The sequence below is a fragment of the Cibotium barometz genome, chromosome 38 (assembly GCF_041138505.1).
Source record: "Cibotium barometz isolate CiBa-2024 chromosome 38, ASM4113850v1, whole genome shotgun sequence".
Classification (NCBI taxonomy): domain Eukaryota; kingdom Viridiplantae; phylum Streptophyta; class Polypodiopsida; order Cyatheales; family Cibotiaceae; genus Cibotium; species Cibotium barometz.
In genome coordinates, this window is record NC_141083.1 from 28,480,147 (window position 1) to 28,503,537 (window position 23,391).

A 23,391-nucleotide genomic window follows, 5' to 3' on the forward strand; every position below is an offset into this window, starting at 1 on the left:
TCAAACCCACAATTCTTTATTCCTGGTTGCATCAATTTGAAGCTTGATTTGTTGCAGTTAGAAAGAATGATCCTAACAGAGTGATCTTGGCTAGTTGGTACTTGGAAGGTGAGGCCATTCCTTGGTGGCCCCAATGGACTCATGTCCACACCAGATTAGGTATGACAGCTTATGTTTGGGACGAGTTTGTCCTTGACCTTAAGCGGCGGTTTCTACTGTCCCATTACCTTGAGCGACTTGAAGATAAGTATCGGGGGCGCATCAAAACGCGCAACCCATCCTATAGTTTTCCAATAAGATTTCAAACTTGTGTTTGCAATTGGGCATATCTGACAATGAAAAAAAAGGGTAGTTCCTTTATGGTCTTGACACACAAATCCAGTGGGAAGCTAGCCACCTTTGAAGATGCACTCTCGCTTGCGCAGAGTGCTAAAATGAAGTTCAATGACGGAAAGCCCAAGACTTCCTAGGCTGCCACTCCCAAGGCAACGCCTCGGGGAGAAAAGGCCAGAACCAGATGGGGTCTTCCCCAGGACTAATGCGCCCAAGCTTACTCCAGACCAGAAAGCTCAGGTAGGCAAGACCGGTGGAAAATTGAGTACTGAGGAGATAACTTAGTACAAGGAGGGTAGGTGTTTCTTTTGTCACATAAAAGGAGACACTTCTAAGGATTGTCCAAAGAAGACTACCACTCCACAGACAACTACCACAGCCTCCACCCCAACGGTTGTCCCTAGTTCCTCAGATCCCAGTGCTTCGGTTGGTGTAATCATTAGTTGGGAGCTAGAAGATAAGCAGAAGGGCGCCCAAGACCAGGAGTATAAGCACAACGAATTGCTCAAGACCTTGGGCTACATAAGTGGCTAGAGAGTCGTCGTCTTGTTTGTCAGCAGCAGCACGGAGGACGTGGTCACGGAACAAGCTGCTCGGCGAGCCCGTTTCGTTCTGACTTCAGTAGACAAGAAAGTTGAGGGATTTATCATAGGAATGACGACGAGTATCAAGTTTGAAGCTCAGGGTGCTAAATTAATGATTCAGGGCATAGAGTTTGTGCAAGATTTTATGGTTGCCCCTCTTGTAGGAGCAAAGCTAATTCTGGGAATTTAGTGGTTTCACAAGTTTCAACTAGATATTGATTGGGACAGAGACACTTTTCGGATTATCCGGAATGTGTCCAAAGTCCCAGTGAGACCATTAAGTGTGAGCCAGGAATCCCGAACTGTACTCTCATAAGCCACTTCAGGCTAAACGAGAAATCAGGAAAGGCGCACAATGCGTGATGATATACATCCAAACTGCGAAGATGGTGGCCAGTGCTTCAGAGAAGTACGAGGCTCTCCATTAAAAGTTCCAGAAGATTTTTCTTCAAGACAATCTCCCTCCCTAGCCCCCCCCGTCTAGACCGGAGGACCACAAGATAGACCTTCTCCCAAGCGTGGATTCCCCGAGTAAGTTTCCATACTGCCTGTCCAAGGCAATGGATTCGGAGTTGGACCACCAACTCCAAAAACTGTTGCAATTGGGCTTCATACGTCCTAGTGTGCCGCCATTTGTAGCATTGATCCTGTTCGTCAGGAAGAAAGATGGTTCTTCTCGATTGTGTGTCGATTATCGTGCACTCAATAAGCTAACTATCAAGAGTAAGTTCTTTATGCCTTGAATAGATTATATTCTCAAGAGGCTGAATGGGGCCAAGGTGTTCTTGAAATTGGACTTAAAGAGTGGGTACCACCAGGTTAGGATTGTTGAGGGGGGACATCCCCGAGACAACCTTCCGTATGGAGCGGGCTCACTATGAATTTGTGGTCATGCCTTTTGGCTTGACGAACGTTCCAGCTACATTCAACTGCATGATGATGCGCCAAGGGGAAGGTGCTCAACCATGGTGAAGAAGTGCAGGTCAAGGACTAGTCTTTATTTTTAGATTTACATCATTCTAATAAAGCAAATACACCATTCATGGTGGGGGTCCTACAGAGGGTATTCGGGACCCAATACTGTGTCCTCTCTCTCTCTCTCTCTCTCTGTCTCTGTCTCTCTCTTCTCCCCCCTTCGTGCAGTCATTCTCTCTCTTCGTTGCTCCTTTCTCTCTCTTTGCCCCCCCTTCCCGCAGTCATTCTCTCTCTTCGTTGCCCCTTTCTCTCTCTTCGCCCCCTTCCTGCAGTCGTTCTCTCTCTTTGCCGCCCTCCTGCAGTCATTCTCTCTCTTCACCCCCTTGCTGCAATCATTCTCTCTCTTCGTTGCCCCTTTCTCTCTCTTCGCCCCCCTTCCTGCAATCGTTCTCTCTCTTCGTCGCCCTCCTACAGTCATTCTCTCTCTTCGCCCCCTTCCTGCAGTCATTCTCTCCCTTTGTTGCCTCTTTCTCTCTCTTCGTTGCCCTCCTGCAGTCTTACTCCCCCTTTCCCCACCCGCCCTTGCTCAGGCCCCCAAGGTAGCAACATAATCCTATCTGCTGCTACTTGCCTCCCCACTTGCAGCTGGCCATCTATGGGGGCCACCAGCTGAGGACCAAAATCAGTACTAGAAGGGGGACCCCTTCAGTCCAACATGAACAGCTCGCCTGCAACAAGGACTAGAGGTGAGGAGGAGAGGAAATACAGCTTGATTTGGGCGAGCACACAGAAGATCGGTGACCCCCATATGAAAACATGCCTGACCACCATGAGAGAAGTATGCAAAATGCAGGATACAGACATTGAGCACCTACAAAAGAAGCTCGGGGAGAACAAGGATAGTGATGACCATAGGTGTGAGTTGCGTGCCTCTATGTAAGAGGAGATGGATAGGTGGAAGGCAGACAATGCAGGCATACATGACAACTCAGCTAAGCAAGATGTAGGAGGAAATGGTCCAAAACTAGCCACCACACCTCACTAATCACGGAGCTGGAGGCCCAAGTCGCCACCCTTAAAGTGGAAAACGAGACCTTGAGGGCATGTACTCAATTCGAAGAAGGAGAAATTCAACTATCCCTCAATGATGAGCTGAATACACTTAGAGAGCAAATGAAGACCCTGTAAGAACAAGAGGAGAAGAAGGCAAACGAGGAAACCACATGGGCCGAGGTGATTAAGAAGACACAAAAACAAGCACAAGTACCCTTCTTTGAGATAGATGATCCCATGTACCAGGAGATTGACACGATGGGTAAGGATTTTGGAGCGGACATCACAGGATACAACAGCCCGCACAGACTATGGAGAGTATCTCTTAGCCCTTGGCGGGACTCATAGCCTAGCCATTTATAATGGCGTGGCAAGATGGCCTAGATCCAACTCCTTCACTTCCTACCCCTTCGGACATGGAGCCAATACAGTGGACTATCTAATGGGATTCCTCTCTCTGATCCCACTCATTCCGGAGTTTACCATCTCTCCTCGCCCCATCAGTGTTGCAGCCGACCATGCATACGTGGCCTTCTCCCTCACATGCTGATACACCATGCAACCACTTGCTTTGCCCCATCACCGTCCGAGATACCACTTCACTAGAGAGACCTCTTCCATCTATTCTGATCACGTCTACTGCATCCTCTCCGACCTCGTCGACCCCCAGATCCCACTTGATGAGCTTACCACACACCTCTCAGCCACTCTCCATACGTCCGCTGCAGCCGCCTTCCTGCATTCCAGAGCCACCCCTACATCACCAGGAGGGACTGTCCCACAGAATAGCTAGTACGACGAGGAATGTCGTGATACCCGAGCTTGTCTACATCGGGAGATGTCACTAGGATCCACCACTCACCAGCAAGCGCGAGTGATCTTTCGACATCTCACACGGAGAAAGAAGAGAGCCTACCTAGCCAGGCTTGAGCAAGAGCTATACCAGCTATTTCTTGGAAGGGGCTGTAAGGAGGCCCGCAGGATCTTCGAGGATCATCGCCTTCCGACTTCGATTACTTCACCCAGCACACACCTGGCACACCTATGCCACCTCTTTCTACCATGTCCCGGAGCAGCCACCTCCCCATCCACCTGAACCTCGCCCCCCACACTCTTCCTTCTTTCACCTTAGCATGGCGAGAGATGCTATTGACAGGATGCAGACTGGGAGAGCACAGGATCATGATGGACTCCTCACCGAGCATTTCTCCCATGCTAGGGACATGCTAGCCCCTTTATTGATTCACATGTTTAACAAGGCTTTATGTGAGGGCTTCCCCGTCAGCTGGTCATTGAATACTATTGTACCTATCTTGAAAGCAGGCGATCCCATGGACCCCAACAACTATAGGACTATCATGATTGGTCACACCTTGGCCAAGATTTATGGTTCGATTTTGGAGCATGAGCTTAGTAGATGGTCCGAGGAGCAGAGACTCAGAGCTTCGGGGGAGGCAAGCTTCAGGAGAGGGCACTCCACACTAAATCATATCTTTACACTATGGGGGATCATTGAGGGGAGAGCTCACGGGCATCGGATATACTGCTGCTTTGTGGATTTCCGCAAAGCTTTTGATACTGTCTCATGGGCCAGATTGAAGAGGAGACTGCAGGATATGGGAGTGCCAGTAGAGATGCTGTGGGGCATCATTACACTCTATGAGTCAATCACAGGCAGAGTACGGGCTCCAGAAGGTGACTCAGAGATCATACACAACACTATCGGGGTGAAGCAAGGCTGCCCATTGTCTCGTGCTCTATTTGGTCTCTACATTAACGAGATCTCGGATTACATAGATAGACAGGGAGGACCAGGAACACATTTGGCAGGAGTCTTGATACCGATCCTCTTGTATGCAGATGATATTGTTCTTATTTCTGATTCACCAGAGGAGCTACAGAGGCATTTGGATGCATTATGGGCCTTTGCGAGGACGAGGACCTCACTGTGAACCTTGGAAAGACCAAGGTCATGATCCTTAACACCTCCTCACAGTGGATAACTTGATAAGTAGATCTGCAGTATAGTTTACATACAGTGGAGAGCCTGTGGAGTATGCTACCTCATATGTATACCTTGGGATCACTTTTGCTGGACCTCAGTTCTTGATGCGGAAGGCGGCCGACGCTAGATTGATGAGGGGATATGCAGCCCTTGGCTTGCTAGAGAGGCAATGCTCATAGATACAGTTTTAGGAGCCGAGGACGAAGCTTTGGCTATTTGATACTCTAGTTACACCTGCACTACTATATGGTGTCCCCATCTGGGGTCCTAGCTTATACCACAGGAGGAGACAGAGAGAGCCGGCCGAGACAGATACAGAGGAGGTATATGATGGGTGGAAGCCGATGGAGAGTCCCCTAGTGGCGATGATTTCACGCATGATTAGGAGTAAGCCATTAGTGCCACATGAGATTGTGCAAGCAGAGATGGGGGCTGCACTGATAGTGAGAGAGGCTCTATTCCAGACAGTGACATACTGGCATAGGCTATAGGAGCTTCCACTTGATAGATACCCCCGGCTAGCCCTGGAGTCCTCGAGACAATTGATACTTGAGGGAGATACAGAGTGCTGGTATGCACAGGTAGGCACTTGGTTTGGCATGCACGGTATGCAGATGGAGGCACTCCCCCTGTTCCAGTACAGCATAGAGGCCTCGTCATTTGCTCTCAGCCACACAGAGCGGAACAGGGTTATCAGGAAGGACATTGTCAGATTGGATACTCAGAGGACATGGAGTTCACCTAGTCGTCCACTGGGGACGAAGATGGCCTTCTACAGAGATCACCTCCTATGCTTGACAGAGGATGGGTTCATCATCCGCCCACGCTACATGGACATACACGTATCCTTTGGGGTGAGATGTGCGATCGGCCAGATCTGCACCTCGTCCCACTAGCTAAGAATGGAGACTGCCAGATATGGGCCTAGAATGCCACACCAGAGGATAGGATATGCCAGCTCTGTCACACAGAGCCCGAGACAGAGGATCTTTACATATGCCGATGCCTTGTATACTATGAGATTCGGGGGAGGTTCCATTGCCTCTTCCGAGCTGGGTTCGGACCACTTTCCAGGATCATGGACTTCTCGGATCAGAGATGCCTGGGACTTTTTCTTCTAGAGCTTCGTAGACAGAGGGAGTCCTTAGTGAGATCCAGATCAACTGTACTTGCTCGAGGACCAGCACAGAGAGCTCTCATCGACTTCTTCCATACCAGCACTCCGAGGGCCAACCCCATCATACCCAGACCACAAGCTAGTGTAGGATCTCGGCCGAGAGGTGTGACACTCAACAGAGCCACTGAGTTATGCAGAGCTCGACATCCCAGACCCCATGGCCCTCGCCTACGGCCACGCCACCATAGGAGGATTCGGGCCATCATCGCAGGACTCTCTCGCGCCAGCTCAATTTTACCACCTTGAGCACCATGTCACAGCGGCCCATGAGGGATGTATTAGGGTGATATGAGTGCTCTCTGCTCATGTACCTAGATCAGATTTTAAAGTTATAGATTTTTGTTATCTTTCTTTATTACTATTTTGTACCCAAGATGATGTACCTCATGGCAATGATATAACCTTTTGGTCTCATAGGTCATTTTGGCCTTTTGAAGACGTTAATACAACTTCCTTCCTTTCTTCTTTCTCTCTGTCTCTATTTTCTGCACATCTTCTTCTATGTTGTGCATTATATTCGTCGTGAATGATTGCTGAATTCTGAGCATTGAAGTTAAAATTCTTCCACCGAGCTTCCACATGTTACACTTGATTACATAGCCCACTCATCAACATAATATCTGTCAAGTCTTGTGAGAGTGTAGGGGCCATGGTGGTTAGAGCGGGAGAAAAACAAACTCGGAGGGAGGTGGCAGAATATCTCTAGGTATATGTGTGTGTGCTCCTGCACAACCAAGAGCATCTCCTTCCAAAGGGCCATTCTGGGTGTCAGTCGATGGGGGGACAACCCTTCCCACCTTGTATGTCCTAAGACGTCTTGAGCATGTTGATATCGCCAATCAGGTACCATGCATTGGCCAAATAGGTCCATCCGAACCTTTATCCTGGCGTAAAAGTCTTGAATTGTAAACATTGAGAGAACTAATCTGATCTTCACGCTCTTAAAAACTTATTGGTTTAGAAAACTTATCTGCGCTTCGCGCTCTTAAAAAAAGATTCGTTGTGCTTTACCTGTGATTGGTTTGCCAAGAGGCTGGGGCCAGCAGGTATGGCTCGTGGTTGGGATAACTTTACTGCATCTAGCAAATAAGACGGGCATCAATGGTCTCTCCATCACTGCTAGGTCTCTGTTCATTCATTTTCGGGGTAAGGATTCTGGATCTGTTCCTCCTCGCTATGGGAGTCTGCTCAGATTTGTCGGTCACCTTGTCAATGAAACCATGTGGTGTGGTGTTAGTGATGCACCCTTGCTGGCCTGGAAGGCCAGCCTATAGGTCGCCTTGAAGATGGCCATGGGCCGGTCTGCTTCTTGGAACCCTGCCTAGCAGAGAGAAATTCTCCAGAAGGCAAACATTGGTTGACGAGCTGGAGATCACGTGTACAAAGATTGGATGCTAGGGAAACAGTCTAGATTCCAGCAATCACTCTGAGGTAATAAGAAAAGGAGTTTCAAACATTGAAAAAGGTAAAACTAAGCAAACCGAAAACCAACCAACAGACAAGGAAAAATACAGTAATAACATTTTAAAGCAAACGGTATTTAATTGTGCCCATCAACACCCCAAGCACAAGCTACTCATTGTGTCAATTAAAAGTTCTTTTTCAGTGTCTTGGTCATGTAAGCATTCCCTTGCCTGGTGGTTTCAACATCAGTTTCATTTTTTTTCATACTGACTGCATCTTTGTAATGTTGTTTAAGGCACGATGGCTCCTATGTGATCACTTCCGAAGCGCGCCCAACAGGTTGTTTGGCTTCAGTTACTAGTCGCCAGGAGTGTGAACTGCTGGGGAGCTCTATGATGCTGATTGGTTTTGTGAGATACTTGTCAAGGTGATGTAAATGGCAACAACATCCATGCTTCTTTTGGTACATAACCTTGTTGGAAGCGTGTGATTATCATGTATCCAACAATCCTTGTGTTTTCTTAATGGAGGATAGAGGATCTAGTGGGGATGTAAGAGGCATACAGACATTCATGGTGGATGACAGTACTGCGGTTGCAACTTCTAGTGGACATGAGCAGATCAAAGGCAGGTCAAGTCAGGCACAGGTAGCCTCAGGGTCCGAGAAAGAAGGCATATTTGACAGAAGCTCGTGCTTGAGGTTTAAGGGCATGATTACTTCGAGTCCGCAGTCTAATGTGGTTCCAGGTTTGGCTTTTGCTGGGGCCTCAAGAGCTGTAGCTGACCGTAATGCTAGGAAAGATAGTGGTATTGGAGAAGGGCCTTTTCCCGTCAGACCACAGCTGGCTTCAGCACTTCATACTGGGAACATTTCCTGCATCAGACCCAACCTTTCCGATATGATTATGGAGCAAAGGAATGACCCAAGGACTCTATTTGGGAAGCAGGGCGAGAGGTATAGGCAAGAAGTTCGTCAGCAGCAAATCCAGCAATGGGTCTTGAAGCACAACTTTTCTCAGGACTCTTTACCGAGTGATTGTTGGCCTGACAAGTATCCTCAGACAATACAAGACCCCGAACATGAGAGCTCAGAATCACTTGAGAAACCTGACAGTGGCAAACAAGCAGAAGCAGGTGTAGGCAAAGAATCATTGCAACAGTCCAGTAGGACAAAGTCCCTTTATAGTGACCCTTGGAAGACTAGGTTTGCAAAGCTCAGCACACATCAGCCTCCTCTTGTCTCCACGAATGCTATCACAGCGGATTCAGGAATTTTCCATGCATCAAAAGGTGCTCTTATGAAGAAAAGGAAAATGGAGTATCTTGAGGACGGGGCAGATAAGTCTGCAATGGCTCTCTGCAAGCAGTCTGAGTTGGTATCGTTTTTTGAGGGATCGTATCCTAGCAATGGTGATGTTGGGAGCAACATCACCTTACGTCAGTGGCTGAATAGGCCATCCCGGATGGTGGACCATTTCGAGTGCTTACACATTTTCAAACAGATCTTGGAGTTTGTTCATCTTGCTCACGCACAGGGCGTTGTCTTGAGAAATGTTCGTCCTTCATCATTTATCCTTTCTTCCATGCATCGGGTTTCTTTTCTGGATTCTGCAAGCTCTAGATCTACTTCTGGGTCATCAGATGCTTCTACAGGTGGAGCATCTGGTCAAGCCTCCCTTTTAGACACAGCAACCCTTAGCAATGATATTTCCACTTCAAGTGAGGGGAGGGCATTGTCAAGTAGGCAAGCAGCAGCTCCAAATACCCAAGAGATGCAGAGTTTTGAAGACCATCTTGATGGATTCAGGAGCACCTCCAATAAGAGACAAAATATGGTGTCCTCGAAGAGGTTAAATGCTTTTGCTGAGAAAGCATGGGACAAGTTGGAGTTTGAGGCATGGTTATCAGGTCCATTTAAAGGATCCAGTCCCAGCAGCCAGAAAAGCAGCAGCTTTGGGATGGAGTCTCTAGAGGATGACTTGAGAGTCTCAGCAGATGCACCAAAGGATATATCCACTAGCAAAGCTTTCATGGTAGCAAAGAAATCAGAAGTGCAAGAGAGATTGACACTAAGTTCTCTCTCAGGTGATGAGGTGCAACAGGATGAACACTTTCCTCTGCGGCCTACCCACCTCATGGAGGAGACATGGTATGCGAGTCCTGAGGAGGTCTTAGATGGAACATACTCTTTTGCATCAGACATTTACTGTTTAGGAGTACTGCTCTTTGAGGTATTACCTTCTCTTTTCTTTAGTTTCCTTATTCTAGCTGCTAAGTAACACAGCTTCTTGCATTTTATCTGTCCAGATGCAAGGCCAGATTTTTGAATTTTGTTTGATTTGTTGCAGCTGTTCTGCTCATCAAGTACGTGGGAAGAATACTCAAGGGTAATGTTAGATCTTCACCATAGAATATTGCCCTCTCGAATGCTTTCAGAGCGGCCAAAAGAAGCTGCCTTTTGCCTGTGGCTGCTCCATCCAAACCCGAATTCACGACCAGAAGCTAGGTAATGTTACTTGTCTTGTAATGTCCTTGTAAAGATTTTAAGTTGATGTTAATCCATCTTTTTAATCCATTGGGAGTCTTTGTATGCCCAGTTGATCGTGTATCTGTAAAATTGATAATGCACTCGTGTGCTTGCGTTTTCATGTCCATATTCTTGAGCAAATATCTTATAACACTCTCCTAAGCACGAGTAAGAGGGTGTTGTAGTCAGCCATGGATGAGCTCACAAGGCCAATGTATGGTCTACAAGTGGGTAAGGAGGGGCGATCTCTTTCACAACCTACACCAGCCTCGCCTTCTGCTTTGTGGCAGCTCACGCGCCTCCCAGCTCTGCATCTGCAGGTTTCTAGTCCTAGGGCCTGCTACTGCCTCCAATTCTTGCCTGCATTGTTGTTGCATGCGTAGAGTCAAGGGTGGAAGTAGTGAAACACTACATGTGCACCCTGTTTTACTAACTAAAATACACTCTATGACTGTAAAAGGGCTTACACACAATACCATGTATGAGTACTGTTAGGGATGAAAGATGCTTGAAATGGAATTTTGGAAGGTGGGCTGCTTCTGCATGCTTGCCGGGCTGAACCAATGCAATTGTGTGCTGAAGTGTGGGCTGCAAGAGGTGTTGCAAAAGATGGTAGAGAGAATGAATGAAAGGGAGGGGTTATTCGCTTATAGACAGCATAGGGTTGGCTGACTGGCAGCATCCCTGGGTGGCTAGGCGGACTTTGGTCGATTAAGCTGTTGGTTAATTAATATGTTTCCTGTCTTGCTACGTTGCCAAATTTGTCAGGCCTGACTGTTCTACCATGATACCATCTTTGGCATCTTTGTCACCTAATGCTCCAAGGAGGATGTGGGAATATTTTCAGGCCGTTGATTCTTCATAAAACCTAGCAGCTGTTGATGCTCCTTGAAAACCTAGCAGCCGCTGTGCTAGATATTCTGCATCATTAGTAAGAGTAGAGAGAGAAAATTTTCGACACACTTTTAGCGAGTGCAAACCAAACTCCTCATCTTTGTTTTACGAGTGCAGACCAAACTCTTCATCTTTGTTTTACTGGTTAGAGCAGCAGCAATGTATGGGGAAGATTTTGGGCTGTAAACCTCACACCTTTGTAATGGAGCCAAGAAGATGCTCTCACGATTTGTTTGCAATAAACCCTGTGTCCCACACATGGTTTTGGCGGAGTTTGCAGCCCGCAGAGGCCTCAGTTCAACTCGTCACTTACCTATCAGCCAAGGATGGCTTGGATTAGCCTAATACTGTTTGTTCACACTTGGCTTTATGGGCAATGAAGATACATGTCTTTGAGAATGGGAGATTATCGAAATACACATTGTACATGTGCATTGTATTCATGGTTGCCTGGAACTGTGGTTTTTGGGTGCAATGTTTTGTATGTTTGCTTGATTTGTATGTGTTAGTCCTCCGGGGCTGGGGCGCCTGGATTTATGTCCCGCAGGACTGAGAGGGGAGAAAGTTTATAGACTTCTGCAAGGAATTTGAATTTTTTCATTGTTCCATGGGCGAGGCTGATCAACTTCTGGCTTTTTTGAATATATTTTCTATTTGATTATCAAGGCAGGTAGCTCTATATCAACAGTCATTTGTGGCTGTTTTTCTGTCCAGTTTTGTTGTTACTTTCCTATATCACTAAAAAATCAAATGCATTAAATATGTGTTGCTTTTTGCTTTGCATTTTCTTCTGCAACAGTGAGCTGCTGCACTCTGAAATTCTTAATGAAGCTGGCGAAGCACTTGTAGAGAGGCAGGCAGCCATGAACATAGAGGAGAGCGAAGCAGAAACAGAGTTACTATTGGACTTCCTTCAACGTGCACAACAGAAAAAACAAGAACTATCCAGAAGACTCATAAACGATCTCTCTTGTCTCACATCAGATATACAGGAAGTGAACAGGAGGCGGTCTCTTCTAAAGCACACTGGCATGCAGAGTAGTGGACTACTGGAGAATCAGGCCATGTCCAGCAAGCTTACTGAACACGGAGGTTCTTGCAATATTAAAGATTCACTGTTGAAGAATCGGGGGGTTTTTGATGGGGAGGCTTCAGAAATGTCGGTGCATGGTCTTTCTGTAGACGTCAGCAGAAAAGGGATTCAAGTGGGCAGTGAGTCTATGCAAAGACAAGAAGAGTTGCGCTCAAAGTGTGCCAGGCTGATGAGAAACTTTGATCAACTTGAGCAAGTCTACTTTTCTATGCGCTGGAAAGTTCAGCCTTCTCAGACATGCAGGAGTACTTGTAATTTTGGAAGCCAAAATCAGGACACCACGACTGCTAGCACAGCAACAAATGTGCCACTTGCTGGTTCGGGCACTCAAAAGAGCTCTGAAGTTGTTGGTATTGGTACCCAAGCGAATGATTCACTTGGATGCTTTTTTGATAGCCTCTGCAAGTATGCAAGGTTCAACAAGTTTGAGGTGAGAGCAACTCTACGGCATGGAGATTTGCTCAACACTGCCAATATGGTCTGTTCTCTAAGCTTTGATCGCGATCAGGAATATTTTGCAACAGCTGGCGTATGTAAGCGGATCAAAGTTTTTGAATGTGATGCAGTATTGAATGAAAGTATAGACATACACTATCCTGTGATTGAAATGACAAACAGGTCAATGCTCAGCAGCATTTGCTGGAATAGTTACATAAAAAGCCACATTGCCTCAAGTGATTATGATGGTGTAGTGCAGGTAAACTGACGTTATCCTTGCTCAAGCTAGGAAACTGGTTTAATGCCTTTGATTTTGTGAAGAACGTTCTTTTTATAATGACTCTAGTGCAGAAATCCATGCAAATGCACTGGTTTAAATCAGCTCATTGAAGGAATACCTATAAAAAGTTATTACACTTAATTACCCACACACATGGCCCGTGCGTGCTCACACATACGCTCTGCCCAAAATTGCAGCACCAACTCACTTAGAAATTGGAATGGCGTGCACCTCCTCAGGGGACAATCAATATCAAAAGAAAAGTAAATAAAATTTTGTGAAGGTATAACAGAGTCTATAAGACAATGATATCCTATCAAAATGCATCCATTATATAGTGGCATGTTGTGAAACGTAAATTTTCAAAACCAACTACTACCTGCTATACAGTATGTAGGGCACAACTAGACATCAGATAACATCTGACAGGCAGAGTTGGACATCTTAGGTGACACGTGGCACTGCTACATGACAGTGATGATGTGGTGGCGGTAACATGGCAGTCGGGTACAGGTGGCCGACATCAATACCAGGCTTAGTTCGGTACGTCGTACGACTGAAATCGTACGTACTTGTTGTACGGTACGGTACCGTACGGATTCGTACGATACCGTACGATTTTTGATTTTGATTTTTTTTTTTCGTCGTCGTCGTCGTTGTTGTTGTTGTTGCTGTTGCGTGGAGCAATTTCAGTCTTCTAGAGAGCCATTTATCGCCATTTGCAGCCTATAGGGAGCTGTTTGTCAGCGTGTGCACTTGCCATTGCCATATTAGGCAAGCGATCATATTGCCTGATGAGGAGAACGAGGCAATCTTCATGGAGCTCTATAGTGAGCTTGTGGCAGCAGATACTCGCAGCACCAAGAGTCAGCATGGACGGGGGCCCGAGCAGTTGGAGTTCATAGGCCTCCGCCTTCGGCATCGGCAAAGGGTGGCCTTCGCACATATGTGAGGCGGGGATCCTCGAGCTCCAATCCCCGCCTTCATGATGATATTCCATTGCCCCCTCATGATGATACCCCACTGCCTAGAGAGCCCTTGTTTGATGATGATGGCAACCTACTTAGCGAGAATGATCCCCAGAGTGTCTCGTCCACCTTCGAAGAGTCCTCTTCAGAGAACTCTCTTGATGGACACTCTAGTAGTGATCATGTTGATGATCATGCAGATGTTGGTGATGATGTAGACTTTTGATATGTTATAGCTCTCTAGGCATTGGGCATCTATCTCCTTCTAGCCCATCGATGATGTATTGTAGTATGTAGTATCATGTATGTACGCATGTTGGAACTTGGCGGTCGCCCATGCCATGAGTTTTTGGCCTATCCTTTTGTAGCAATTTTGTACTCTAATGGCATGATGACATTATGTTCATGGTTCTACTATTTTGTAACTTCTTGTCTACAATTTTTAAGTTTAGGAAGTATTTAAAAAAAAAAAAAACGTACTAATATCGTACCGTACCTCAAAAAATTTTAAGGTACCAATTAGTACCGTATTTTATCGTACCGTACCGTATCGTACCTTTCGTACTAACTAACCATGATTAATACTACTGGCCGACTAGGAGCATTGGTGCATATATATACATGGGTAGCCAAATAGTCATATTCGTATGCTTTCCTTAGTGTTGGACTTCACAAAGGTGTATGCTTCCTTGCGTTTGGCGTCCTCGACCCTTCGTTCATCATTGCGTTGGGCTTTTTTGGCCCTTCGTTCTTCAGCCCGTTTGGATTCATCATGTTGGGCTTTTTTGGCCCTTCGTTTTTCAGCCCGTTTGGATTCTTCTTTTTGTCTTTGTTGCTCCATGATGAGGAACAATCTTTCAAGCTATGAAAGTTCTTTAGGCTTTTCGTCTTCTTTGATTGCTTACTTGACTTTTAGCTTCCTCTTTGGCTTTTTTTGCTTTTTCTACTTTTTCTTCTTGAGACTCAAGTTGGAGCTTGAGAAATCTATCTTGCTCCAAAATTGCTTGGACGAAGTCATCATTGAAGTAAGTGTTTCTTTGGTGGTATCTTCTTTGTTGATCTCTCCTTGATGTCTTCTTTGGAGCTTTTTGAAGAGGTGTCTCCTGACATTGTGGAGGCCTGGGTGATTTTTCTTGACCATAGTTTTATATAAGCTCACACTTTTGGGTAGGTGAGTTCGGTCACAACCTGAAGCTGTGATACCAATGTAGTATGCAATAGGTGGACCGTTGTGACATGCAACAAAGCCTTCTTTAAACCTGTGAGTTTATGCAATCCATTGTACTTAAGAGAGATTAGTTGAGAGAGGAGATAAGAGTCGACATAGGATTGGGTCCCAATTACCCACTGAAGGGCCCCTGCAAGCAGAAGTATTTGCTTGTATTACTTTGGAAAACTTGTACAATGATGTGAATGATGAGTGTGGATTGCCAAACACAAGGATGAGGAAGACCGGACGTTGGCTGAACCATATGTTGACGCAATAGCACCATAGAAGACTCTATGAAGGCATGCATGCAAGTCTAGATCTACTGAGGATATGCACATATGTTAGTTGAGGATGAGATAGCCGGCCCTCACAGGAGGAGAGATGGTATTCGCAGGTTGCACGGGCCAAGATGGAGCTATTGTTTCTGAACACCCCCCCCCCCCCCCCCCCCCCCCCCCCCCGCGCGCCCCCCTCGCGCCCCCCCATTGTGAGAGCCATCACCACTGATTTTTTTTTCTCTCTCCACACGGGTGTCCCATAATCCCCACAAGTGATGGACGCGTGCGAGAGGGTCTGGTGGCACATGAGAGAGGTGGTTCCCCCCGCGCTTCGGTCCTTCTTATTGACTCCCTTCACTGCAGAAGAGCTGGCGGGGGCATTGATGGCTCTTCCTAGGAGCAAATGCCCGGGGACGGATGAGCTTCTAGTTTTTGTCTTTCTTTGCCACTAGGACCTCATGGAAGGCGGCCTTCGAGCTGCCTTTAATGAGATTATGACCACAGGTAATGTAGTATGCAATAGGTGGACCGTTGTGACATGCAACAAAGCCTTCTTTAAACCTGTGAGTTTATGCAATCCATTGTACTTAAGAGAGAAGAGTTGAGAGAGGAGATAAGAGTCGACATAGGATTGGGTCCCAATTACCCACTGAAGGGCCCCTGCAAGCAGAAGTATTTGCTTGTATTACTTTGGAAAACTTGTACAATGATGTGAATGATGAGTGTGGATTGCCAAACACAAGGATGAGGAAGACCGGACGTTGGCTGAACCATATGTTGACACAATAGCACCATAGAAGACTCTATGAAGGCATGCATGCAAGTCTAGATCTACTGAGGATATGCACATATGTTAGTTGAGGATGAGATAGCCGGCCCTCACAGGAGGAGAGATGGTATTCGCAGGTTGCACGGGCTAAGATGGAGCTATTGTTTCTGACCCCCCCACCCCCCCCCCCCCCCCCCCCCCTTGTGAGAGCCATCACCACTCATTTTTTTGATCTCTCCACACGGGTGTCCCATTATCCCCACAAGTGATGGACGCGTGCGAGAGGGTCTGGTGGCACATGAGAGAGGTGGTTCCCCTTGCGCTTCGGTCCTTCTTATTGACTCCCTTCACTGCAGAAGAGCTGGCGGGGGCATTGATGGCTCAAATGCCCGGGGACGGATGAGCTTCTAGTTTCCGTCTTTCTTTGCCAGTGGGACCTCATGGAAGGCGGCCTTCGAGCCGCCTTTAATGAGATTCCACAGGTGCCATGCCAGAGAGGCTTTCAGAGGGTTTGATACACTTGATTCCTAAGGAGGGTGGTGACAGATTGGAGATCCAGCAGTGGAGACCCATCACCCTTCTTGGGACCGCCTACTAGATCTTGGCCAAGGCCATCAGCACGAGACTTCAGCCTTTCCTCTCCCTGACTTAATCCATGACACTCATACGAGTTTTGTTCAGGATCTGAGCATTCAGGACAACATCTTCACGTTTTGGGAGGCGACAACTTCGGCCCGGATGTGGCAGCAAGACCTCATAGTGCTACTCGTAGACTTCGAGAAAGCATATGCTAGGGTTGATTGGAGCTTTTTGGAGGGCACGATGAGCCGGATGGGATTTCCCGTGGAGTGGATTTGTGGTGTTTCAGGACTTTACTCGGCACAGATTTTCCCTTTCCCACTCGGTTCGATAGGGCTGTCCTTTGGCACCTTACGCTTTCCTATTTGTCGCCGAGGCCATGAGCAGTTTTCTCTTAGCACAGGAGACGGAGCTCTAGGGATTGCATCTCCCCCTCCGTACTCAGGAAGAGCTGCCAGACTCTGAGTTTTCTGATGACACAACAACTTACCTATTAGGAGATGTGGAGAATCTCCAGAGATTCATTGAGGCAGTCGAGATCTTTGGTCGCGCATCAGGAGCGCATATCAACTGGCACAAGTCATGTGGTTTTTGGGTAGGCTTTGCACCCGCCCTGGCTTGGCGCCCAGTTGAGTCTTTCGAGTGGATCCCTAGGGGCACTCCAATTCGCTATCTTGGATGCTAGGTGGGTATCGATATCTCTCCTGAGCAGCAGCTCGCCCCTCTTCTTCTAACATTCGGAAGAAGCTTTTGTATCGGAGTTCTTCGAGGCTCTCCCTAGCTGGTAGAGTGGTGGTGGCGAACCAAGTCCTTCTTGCCACCATGTGGTACATTACGTCTTGTTGGGCCTTCTCCCGAGCATGTATTGGTCAGATACAACGGTTGATCCGAAAATTCTTGTGTGCCGGTAGTGACGGGAGGCCTGCCAGGGCCAAGGTGGCATGGAGTGATCATTCAGCCATGGCATAGAGGGGGCCTAGGCATCATTGACCCTGCTAGTCAGAGCTGTGCCCTGCTGGGCAAGATGATTGTTAGAGAACTCCTTCCCGGTGGTGAGCCTTGGAAGGACTTCCTCTTGGCCCGTTCAGCCCGCACCCCGAGTCTAGGGGGCCCTTGGCCATAGAGTATTAGATGGATCTTCACTGAGATGCGAGCCCGCGGACTTAGCCCAGCTTTTTAGGACAGATTTGCAGCCAGTTTACTCCGAGCTTGGGATCACCTCAGGCCGGCCCTTAGGCAGCTAGCTCCGGTAGCCTTAGAGGAGCGTCTTCAGCAACCATTGATCTGGACAGAATTGGCCTTCTTGGTCTCCACGTTCATTTGCACTTGTGGGTCCTCATGCAAGAATTTAAGTTCATCTTCCTTGTCTTTGAGAAGCCTTTTCATATGCTGAACTTCAGCCTGTAATGCATTAGGCTCCCTATCTTGCACTTTCTCCTTGCCATGCGACTGTTGTCCCAACAATACCAAGTTTGGATCATGTGCAACATGAGCATATGTGTCGTGTAATGTATTCGTAGCATGTGTTTTACTAGAATACCACTTCCTCAATCCTTACTCGGCTGTCCATACTACAAAGTGCCCCGAAAGCTAGTTCTCCATAGTACTGGCTCCAGAGGTCACTCTCAGGCACAAACAAGGTTGTGAAGTTGAATTTGGGAAGCCTCAGCAGCAGCTACAACCAGTGGTGCTAGGAAAGCTGGTTCTCCGTAGTACTTGCACTGTAAGTAACTCCCGGGCACAAACAAGGTTGTGAAGTCGAATTCCGGAAGCGTCAGCTGAAACCGGCATCTGGTAGAAACCAAAGTGCGGTAGACTAGCAGTCACCCAAACACGGTTGTAATCCAGCAAATAAGATAGATAAAAAGGGAGCTAGAGTGCTCCTACACGAAAAGAAGAACGACACCTGTTGGCCCCAAAGCTTGGCGCCCCTTTCGGTATTTCTTTATTCAAATTCAATGGAAGAGTTTAAATGAATACATCATGAGTTCTGCACCTCTGGTAGCCACCTTTGGTCTCGCACCGTTTTCCACAGGAAAAAGGGAGAGAAGAAAGCTCTGTTCGGCTGTGCGCTGCCTTCCACAGGAGAGAGAGAGAGAGAGAGAGAGAGAGAGAGAGAGAGAAATCTGTCGGCTGTGCACTTCCTGCAACCAGCAGCCGTCTGCAATCCTGTCGACTTCCCTTCCAAGATAGAGAGAGATACAATCTAATCCGCCGGCCTGTTGCAAAGAGGGAGAGAGCATGCTGTTTAGCCCCGCTCTCTGTCCAGCCCACGTACAGTGTTCTGCCCTGCTCTCTGTCCAGCCCATGTGCAGTCCAGCCCGCCTTCAATCCTACTGCCAGCCCACCAATAAGCAGGAGAGAGAAAGAGCTCTTGCACGTGTAGCTGCAGCCAGCCTGTTGCAAGGAGATAAAGGGCTTGCTGTTCAGTCCCGGCGCACCACCTTCCAACAGCCCACCTGTCACTAGAAAGAGAGAAAAAGCACACGTATGCTGCAGCCGACTCTCCTCCAAAAGAAGTTTCCCCCTAATAATAGGGTAGGCCTCCCCCAAATGGGCCACGATGCTCTAAAAGGAGTATTCTTTTATTTTAAAAGGTTTTTAACCCTTTGTCCCCTCCACACATGGGGTTGTTTAAATAAAACCTTTGTTCCAAGTATGAACCTTAAACATATATCTTGCTCACCGACCACCATGCTCGCACTTACACTGCACAAATTCACAAGGTCATGACACAACAATAGCTACACACCACGGGCAGTGCCTATGGGCACCAAACAGGTACCGTATGTTGGGTGTTGGACTCACACACTCACACACACAAACCTGCACATTAGGGTTAGGTGCAGGGTAGAGAAGCTCACACACAAAAGAGAGAGAGAGAGAGAGAGAGAGAGAGCCAAAAGTGTGGTATCCACAAAATGCAAGTCAACCCTTGCATGTGTGCCACATCCATATAATATAGAAGTACAAAATATTATATGTTAGAGTGTCCTTTCACACTTGATGTCCAAGGGGAAAAACCACATGGGAAAAAGTGCCCTTGGTTAAGCCCTGTTCACACATAGCACTACCATAAGTGAGCATATGCCTACAAATCCCCCCTGTAGTGGAAGTGTGAACCTGTACAAGGTAGCAGATCACTCTCTGTATGAGAGTAAGCCCAAAGCTTTGCGGAAAGCTTCAAACTTTTCTCGAGGTAAAGCCTTTGTGAATAGATCTGCAACATTATCCTGTGTAGGGCAATAAGATAAACTGATCTCCCCTGCATGTAGCCTCTCTCTGACATAGTGATAATGAATCTCTATGTGCTTGGTACGTGCATGAAATACTGGATTTCGTGCCACGGCCGTAGCACTCTGGCTATCAGTGAGAATGGTGGTGGGTGTCTGCTGACACTCACGAAGATCAGCCAATAGTCTCCTCAACCATACACAATCTACTGTAGCTGTAACGACTGCCCTGTACTCAGCCTCACAAGTAGATGTAGCAACAGTGGGTTGCTTTTTACTCAACCAAGATATGCATGAGCTGCCAAGAAAAAAACAATTCCCACTGGTGGATTGCCTGGTATCATAATCACCAGCCCAATCTGAATCACTGTATGCATAAAGCTGCAAGGTGCCCCCCCGGGATAGAACAAACCAAGATCCAGGGTACCCTTAAGATATCGAAAAATGCGTTTGACTGCTTGCCAATGCTTTGTGCCTGGGCTGTGCATGAATTTGCTCAACAAAGACACCCCAAAAGATATGTCTAGCCTCGTGTTACACAAGTAAATGAGGCATCCCACTGCCTGGCTGTAAATGCCGGCCTCAAAAGGCTCTCCAATATCATGCATAGTAAGCCGTACACCTGGTTCTACCGGAGTAGAAATGGGCTTACATTCATCCATGTGAAATCTTTTTAGCAAACTTTTTATGTACTTAGTTTGCTGCATAACAATGCCATCATCTGTATGCATAAACTGTATGCCGAGATAGTAGTGTAAAGGCCCCAAATCTGACATATCAAATTCAGCTTTCAAATCAGCTTTGAAATCTGAAATTTGTGCTTTGCTTGTACCTGTAATGAGCATGTCATCTACATACAAGATGACTATGAGAATATCAGCATCGGTTTTCTTCACATATAATGTGCTTTCAGCTGGACTATTCTCATAACCTTGGTTGGTTAGATGAGCATGTATCTTATCATACCAAGCTCTTGGAGCTTGCTTTAACCCATACAATGCTTTGTGCAACTTGCATACTTTATGTTCCTCACCAGGAACTACAAAACCAATGGGTTGATTTACATATACTTCCTCCTGTAAATCCCCATTTAAGAATGCAGTTTTGATATCCAATTGATGCACTTTCCATCCTTTATGGGCAGCCAATGCAATCACAGATCTTATTGTGGTCATTCTCGAAGTAGGAGCAAAAGTCTCTTCATAATCTATTCCCTTTTTTTGGGAGTAGCCTTTAGCCACAAGTCTTGCTTTGTACCTGTCAATAGTACCATCAGACTTTCTTTTGACTTTGTACACCCACTTTGTTCCAATTACATGCTTGCCTTTAGGCAATTCCACAAGATCCCATGTATTGTTCTTCATGATAGAAGAAATTTCAGCTTGCATAGCTTGCAACCAATGCTCATTCTCATGTGCTTCTTCATAAGAAGAAGGCTCTTCTGAATCAAAGAGACCACCCATTGCGAATGCAGACTCCCCACGATGTACATTCAAAGCATGGCTGGAACTAGCCCTTGTTCTACCTGTGAGTGGAGCTGCAAGTTTGCTTTCTTACAAAGTTTTTAGCAACCATCTTGGCACTGACTTGGCTGTGTCTATGGCTGTTTGCTCTTCCCTGACAAGATCTTCCACTTCTTCCACAGAAGGGGGCTGAATGGCTGGCTGGTTCACATGTTCTACATGTGGATTTTCTTGTGTAGGGGCTGGCTGATCTGAATCCCCCCTAATTGCAATGGGTAAAAGTCCATCAAACATGTCCTGTATGCTTGTATCATTGCTTTTATACAAGCTGACCATGGGCTGTTCTGAATTTTCAGCAAATACCACATCTCTACTCACAAAAATCCTTCGTGTAGTTGGATTATAAAGACGGTATCCTTTGCTTTCATTGCTGTAGCCCACAAAAATGCATTTAATTGCTTTGTCATCAAGCTTTGTTCGGAGTTGTTCTGGCACATGTGCATATGCCAAACACCCAAATGTACGCATATAATCCACTGTTGGCTTTCGGCTATACCAAGCCTCAAATGGTGTTATGGTTTTCAAAGCTTTTGTTGGACACCTGTTCAACACCACCTCTATTTGAGCGAAGTGTTTGGACTTTACATGCACACATATTTTCTGCCATTGCTACAAAGTGTCGAAAGCATGTAAACACATCTGCTTTTGCTTTCAAAGGGTAAGCCCAAGCAAACCTGGAGTAGTCATCAATGAATGTGACAAAGTAAAGATGCCCCCCTATGGATGGTGTCCGCATTGGACCACATACATCACTATGAGCTCTAACAGCTCCATCTTTGGGGAATGGTTTCCGTTGCATCTTTCCCAAAATACACCCCTCACATACATGTCTTGGCGGAGACTCAAGAGGCGGCATATTATCAACCATGCATCAAACTCTGAAAATTTACATGCCCAAAACGAGCATGCCATAGCTCTCCATCATGCATAGCAGGAGTGTGGGCAGCCACTGTATTTGCATCATAAGTGCGCTTGTCATAGCTGTCCAGCTTATACAAGCCTTTGTATCGTGTTCCAGAAGTGACTATTTCATAACCCTTTGATGGGTCTTTTACCAAACACTTCCCATCTTCAAATTCAACCTTTAAACCTTGGTCGTTTATGGCTGAGACGGAGAGCAGATTTTTCTTTATTCCTGGAACATACAATACATTTTTCATACATATATTGGCACCATTGGCTGCAATAAGTATGACATTACCAATTCCCTTTACTGGATATGTGGTATGATCTGCACATGATAGAGTGCGGCCATTTGAAGCATAAACCAAGTGCTGAAATACATCTTTGCATGAAGTGATGTGGCTCGAAGCACCACTATCAAAATACCATGATGCATTCTGTCTGTCAGATGCAATGCAAGACATATCAGTGTCTGAAGCACCTGGTGTGTCACTAGTGCATGTGACCAAAAAAGTGTACTCTTCCTGGATTACATTAGCTGATTGCTGTGCTTTGTCATCCGAAGAGTCTGCTACTGCATTGCCTGCTTCTTTCTTTTTCTCTTTTGCAATCCTTTTCCTACATTCACTGATGTAGTGTCCAGGCTTATGGCAGTAGTGACATTTTCCCTTCTTTTTGGGCTTGTTTGCATCCCCTTTGTCAGACTTTTCACCACTAGAAGAGGGCTGTCCATGACCAGCCTTGCTAGACTGTTGTCCCCCATGCCTAAAGCTCTTTGCTTTACCCTTATCCTTGGCTGTAAATGCCTTTTCTCCACCACGGTTGCTCGATAAGTTTGCTCTTGTTTGCTCTTCCTGCAAGAGTAAACCCACGAGCTCTTCAAAAGTGACGGGATCACCACCTCCTCTCATCGAGAGGTTGAGAGAGGTGTGAAAGCCCAAGTAGGAAGGCGGTAAAGAATGAAGAGTGTTGGTGACCATCTGTCTGTCTGGGATAACCTCATCAATGTTGAGCAATTGTTCCTGCAAATCTTTCACTTTGGTGAGATGATCTGCCATGGAGTCACCCTCATCCATAGAAAGAAGATCCAATTGCCTCTTCAAGTAGGCAACTCTTGCCTCGTTGCGTACCTGATACATTGCTTCCAATGTGTCCCATGCAAGCTTCGATGTCTTGCACAAACGAATGTGCGGAATAATAGTCCTTTTCACTGAAAGGGCTATCA

The 23,391-nt window shown here is 46.6% G+C and overlaps 1 protein-coding gene across 5 annotated transcripts in view; it reads left to right on the forward strand.

The window, feature by feature from the left end:
• The window catches only part of LOC147616555 (protein SPA1-RELATED 4-like), a 42,353-nt gene that overhangs the window by 4,450 nt on the left and 14,512 nt on the right, over positions 1-23,391 (forward strand). Inside the window, exons 2-7 of one of the 5 annotated variants that reach the window (XM_086777623.1) lie at positions 6,712-6,910; positions 7,098-7,213; positions 7,305-7,498; positions 7,767-9,702; positions 9,820-9,977; positions 11,692-12,682. In XM_086777623.1, coding sequence (XP_086633749.1) covers positions 7,996-9,702; positions 9,820-9,977; positions 11,692-12,682 — 2,856 coding nt within the window. In that variant the 5' untranslated portion in view covers positions 6,712-6,910; positions 7,098-7,213; positions 7,305-7,498; positions 7,767-7,995. The remainder of the gene's footprint in view (positions 1-6,711; positions 6,911-7,097; positions 7,214-7,304; positions 7,499-7,766; positions 9,703-9,819; positions 9,978-11,691; positions 12,683-23,391) is intronic. The other 4 variants (XM_086777627.1, XM_086777626.1, XM_086777625.1 and 1 more) reach the window with 4 other exon arrangements.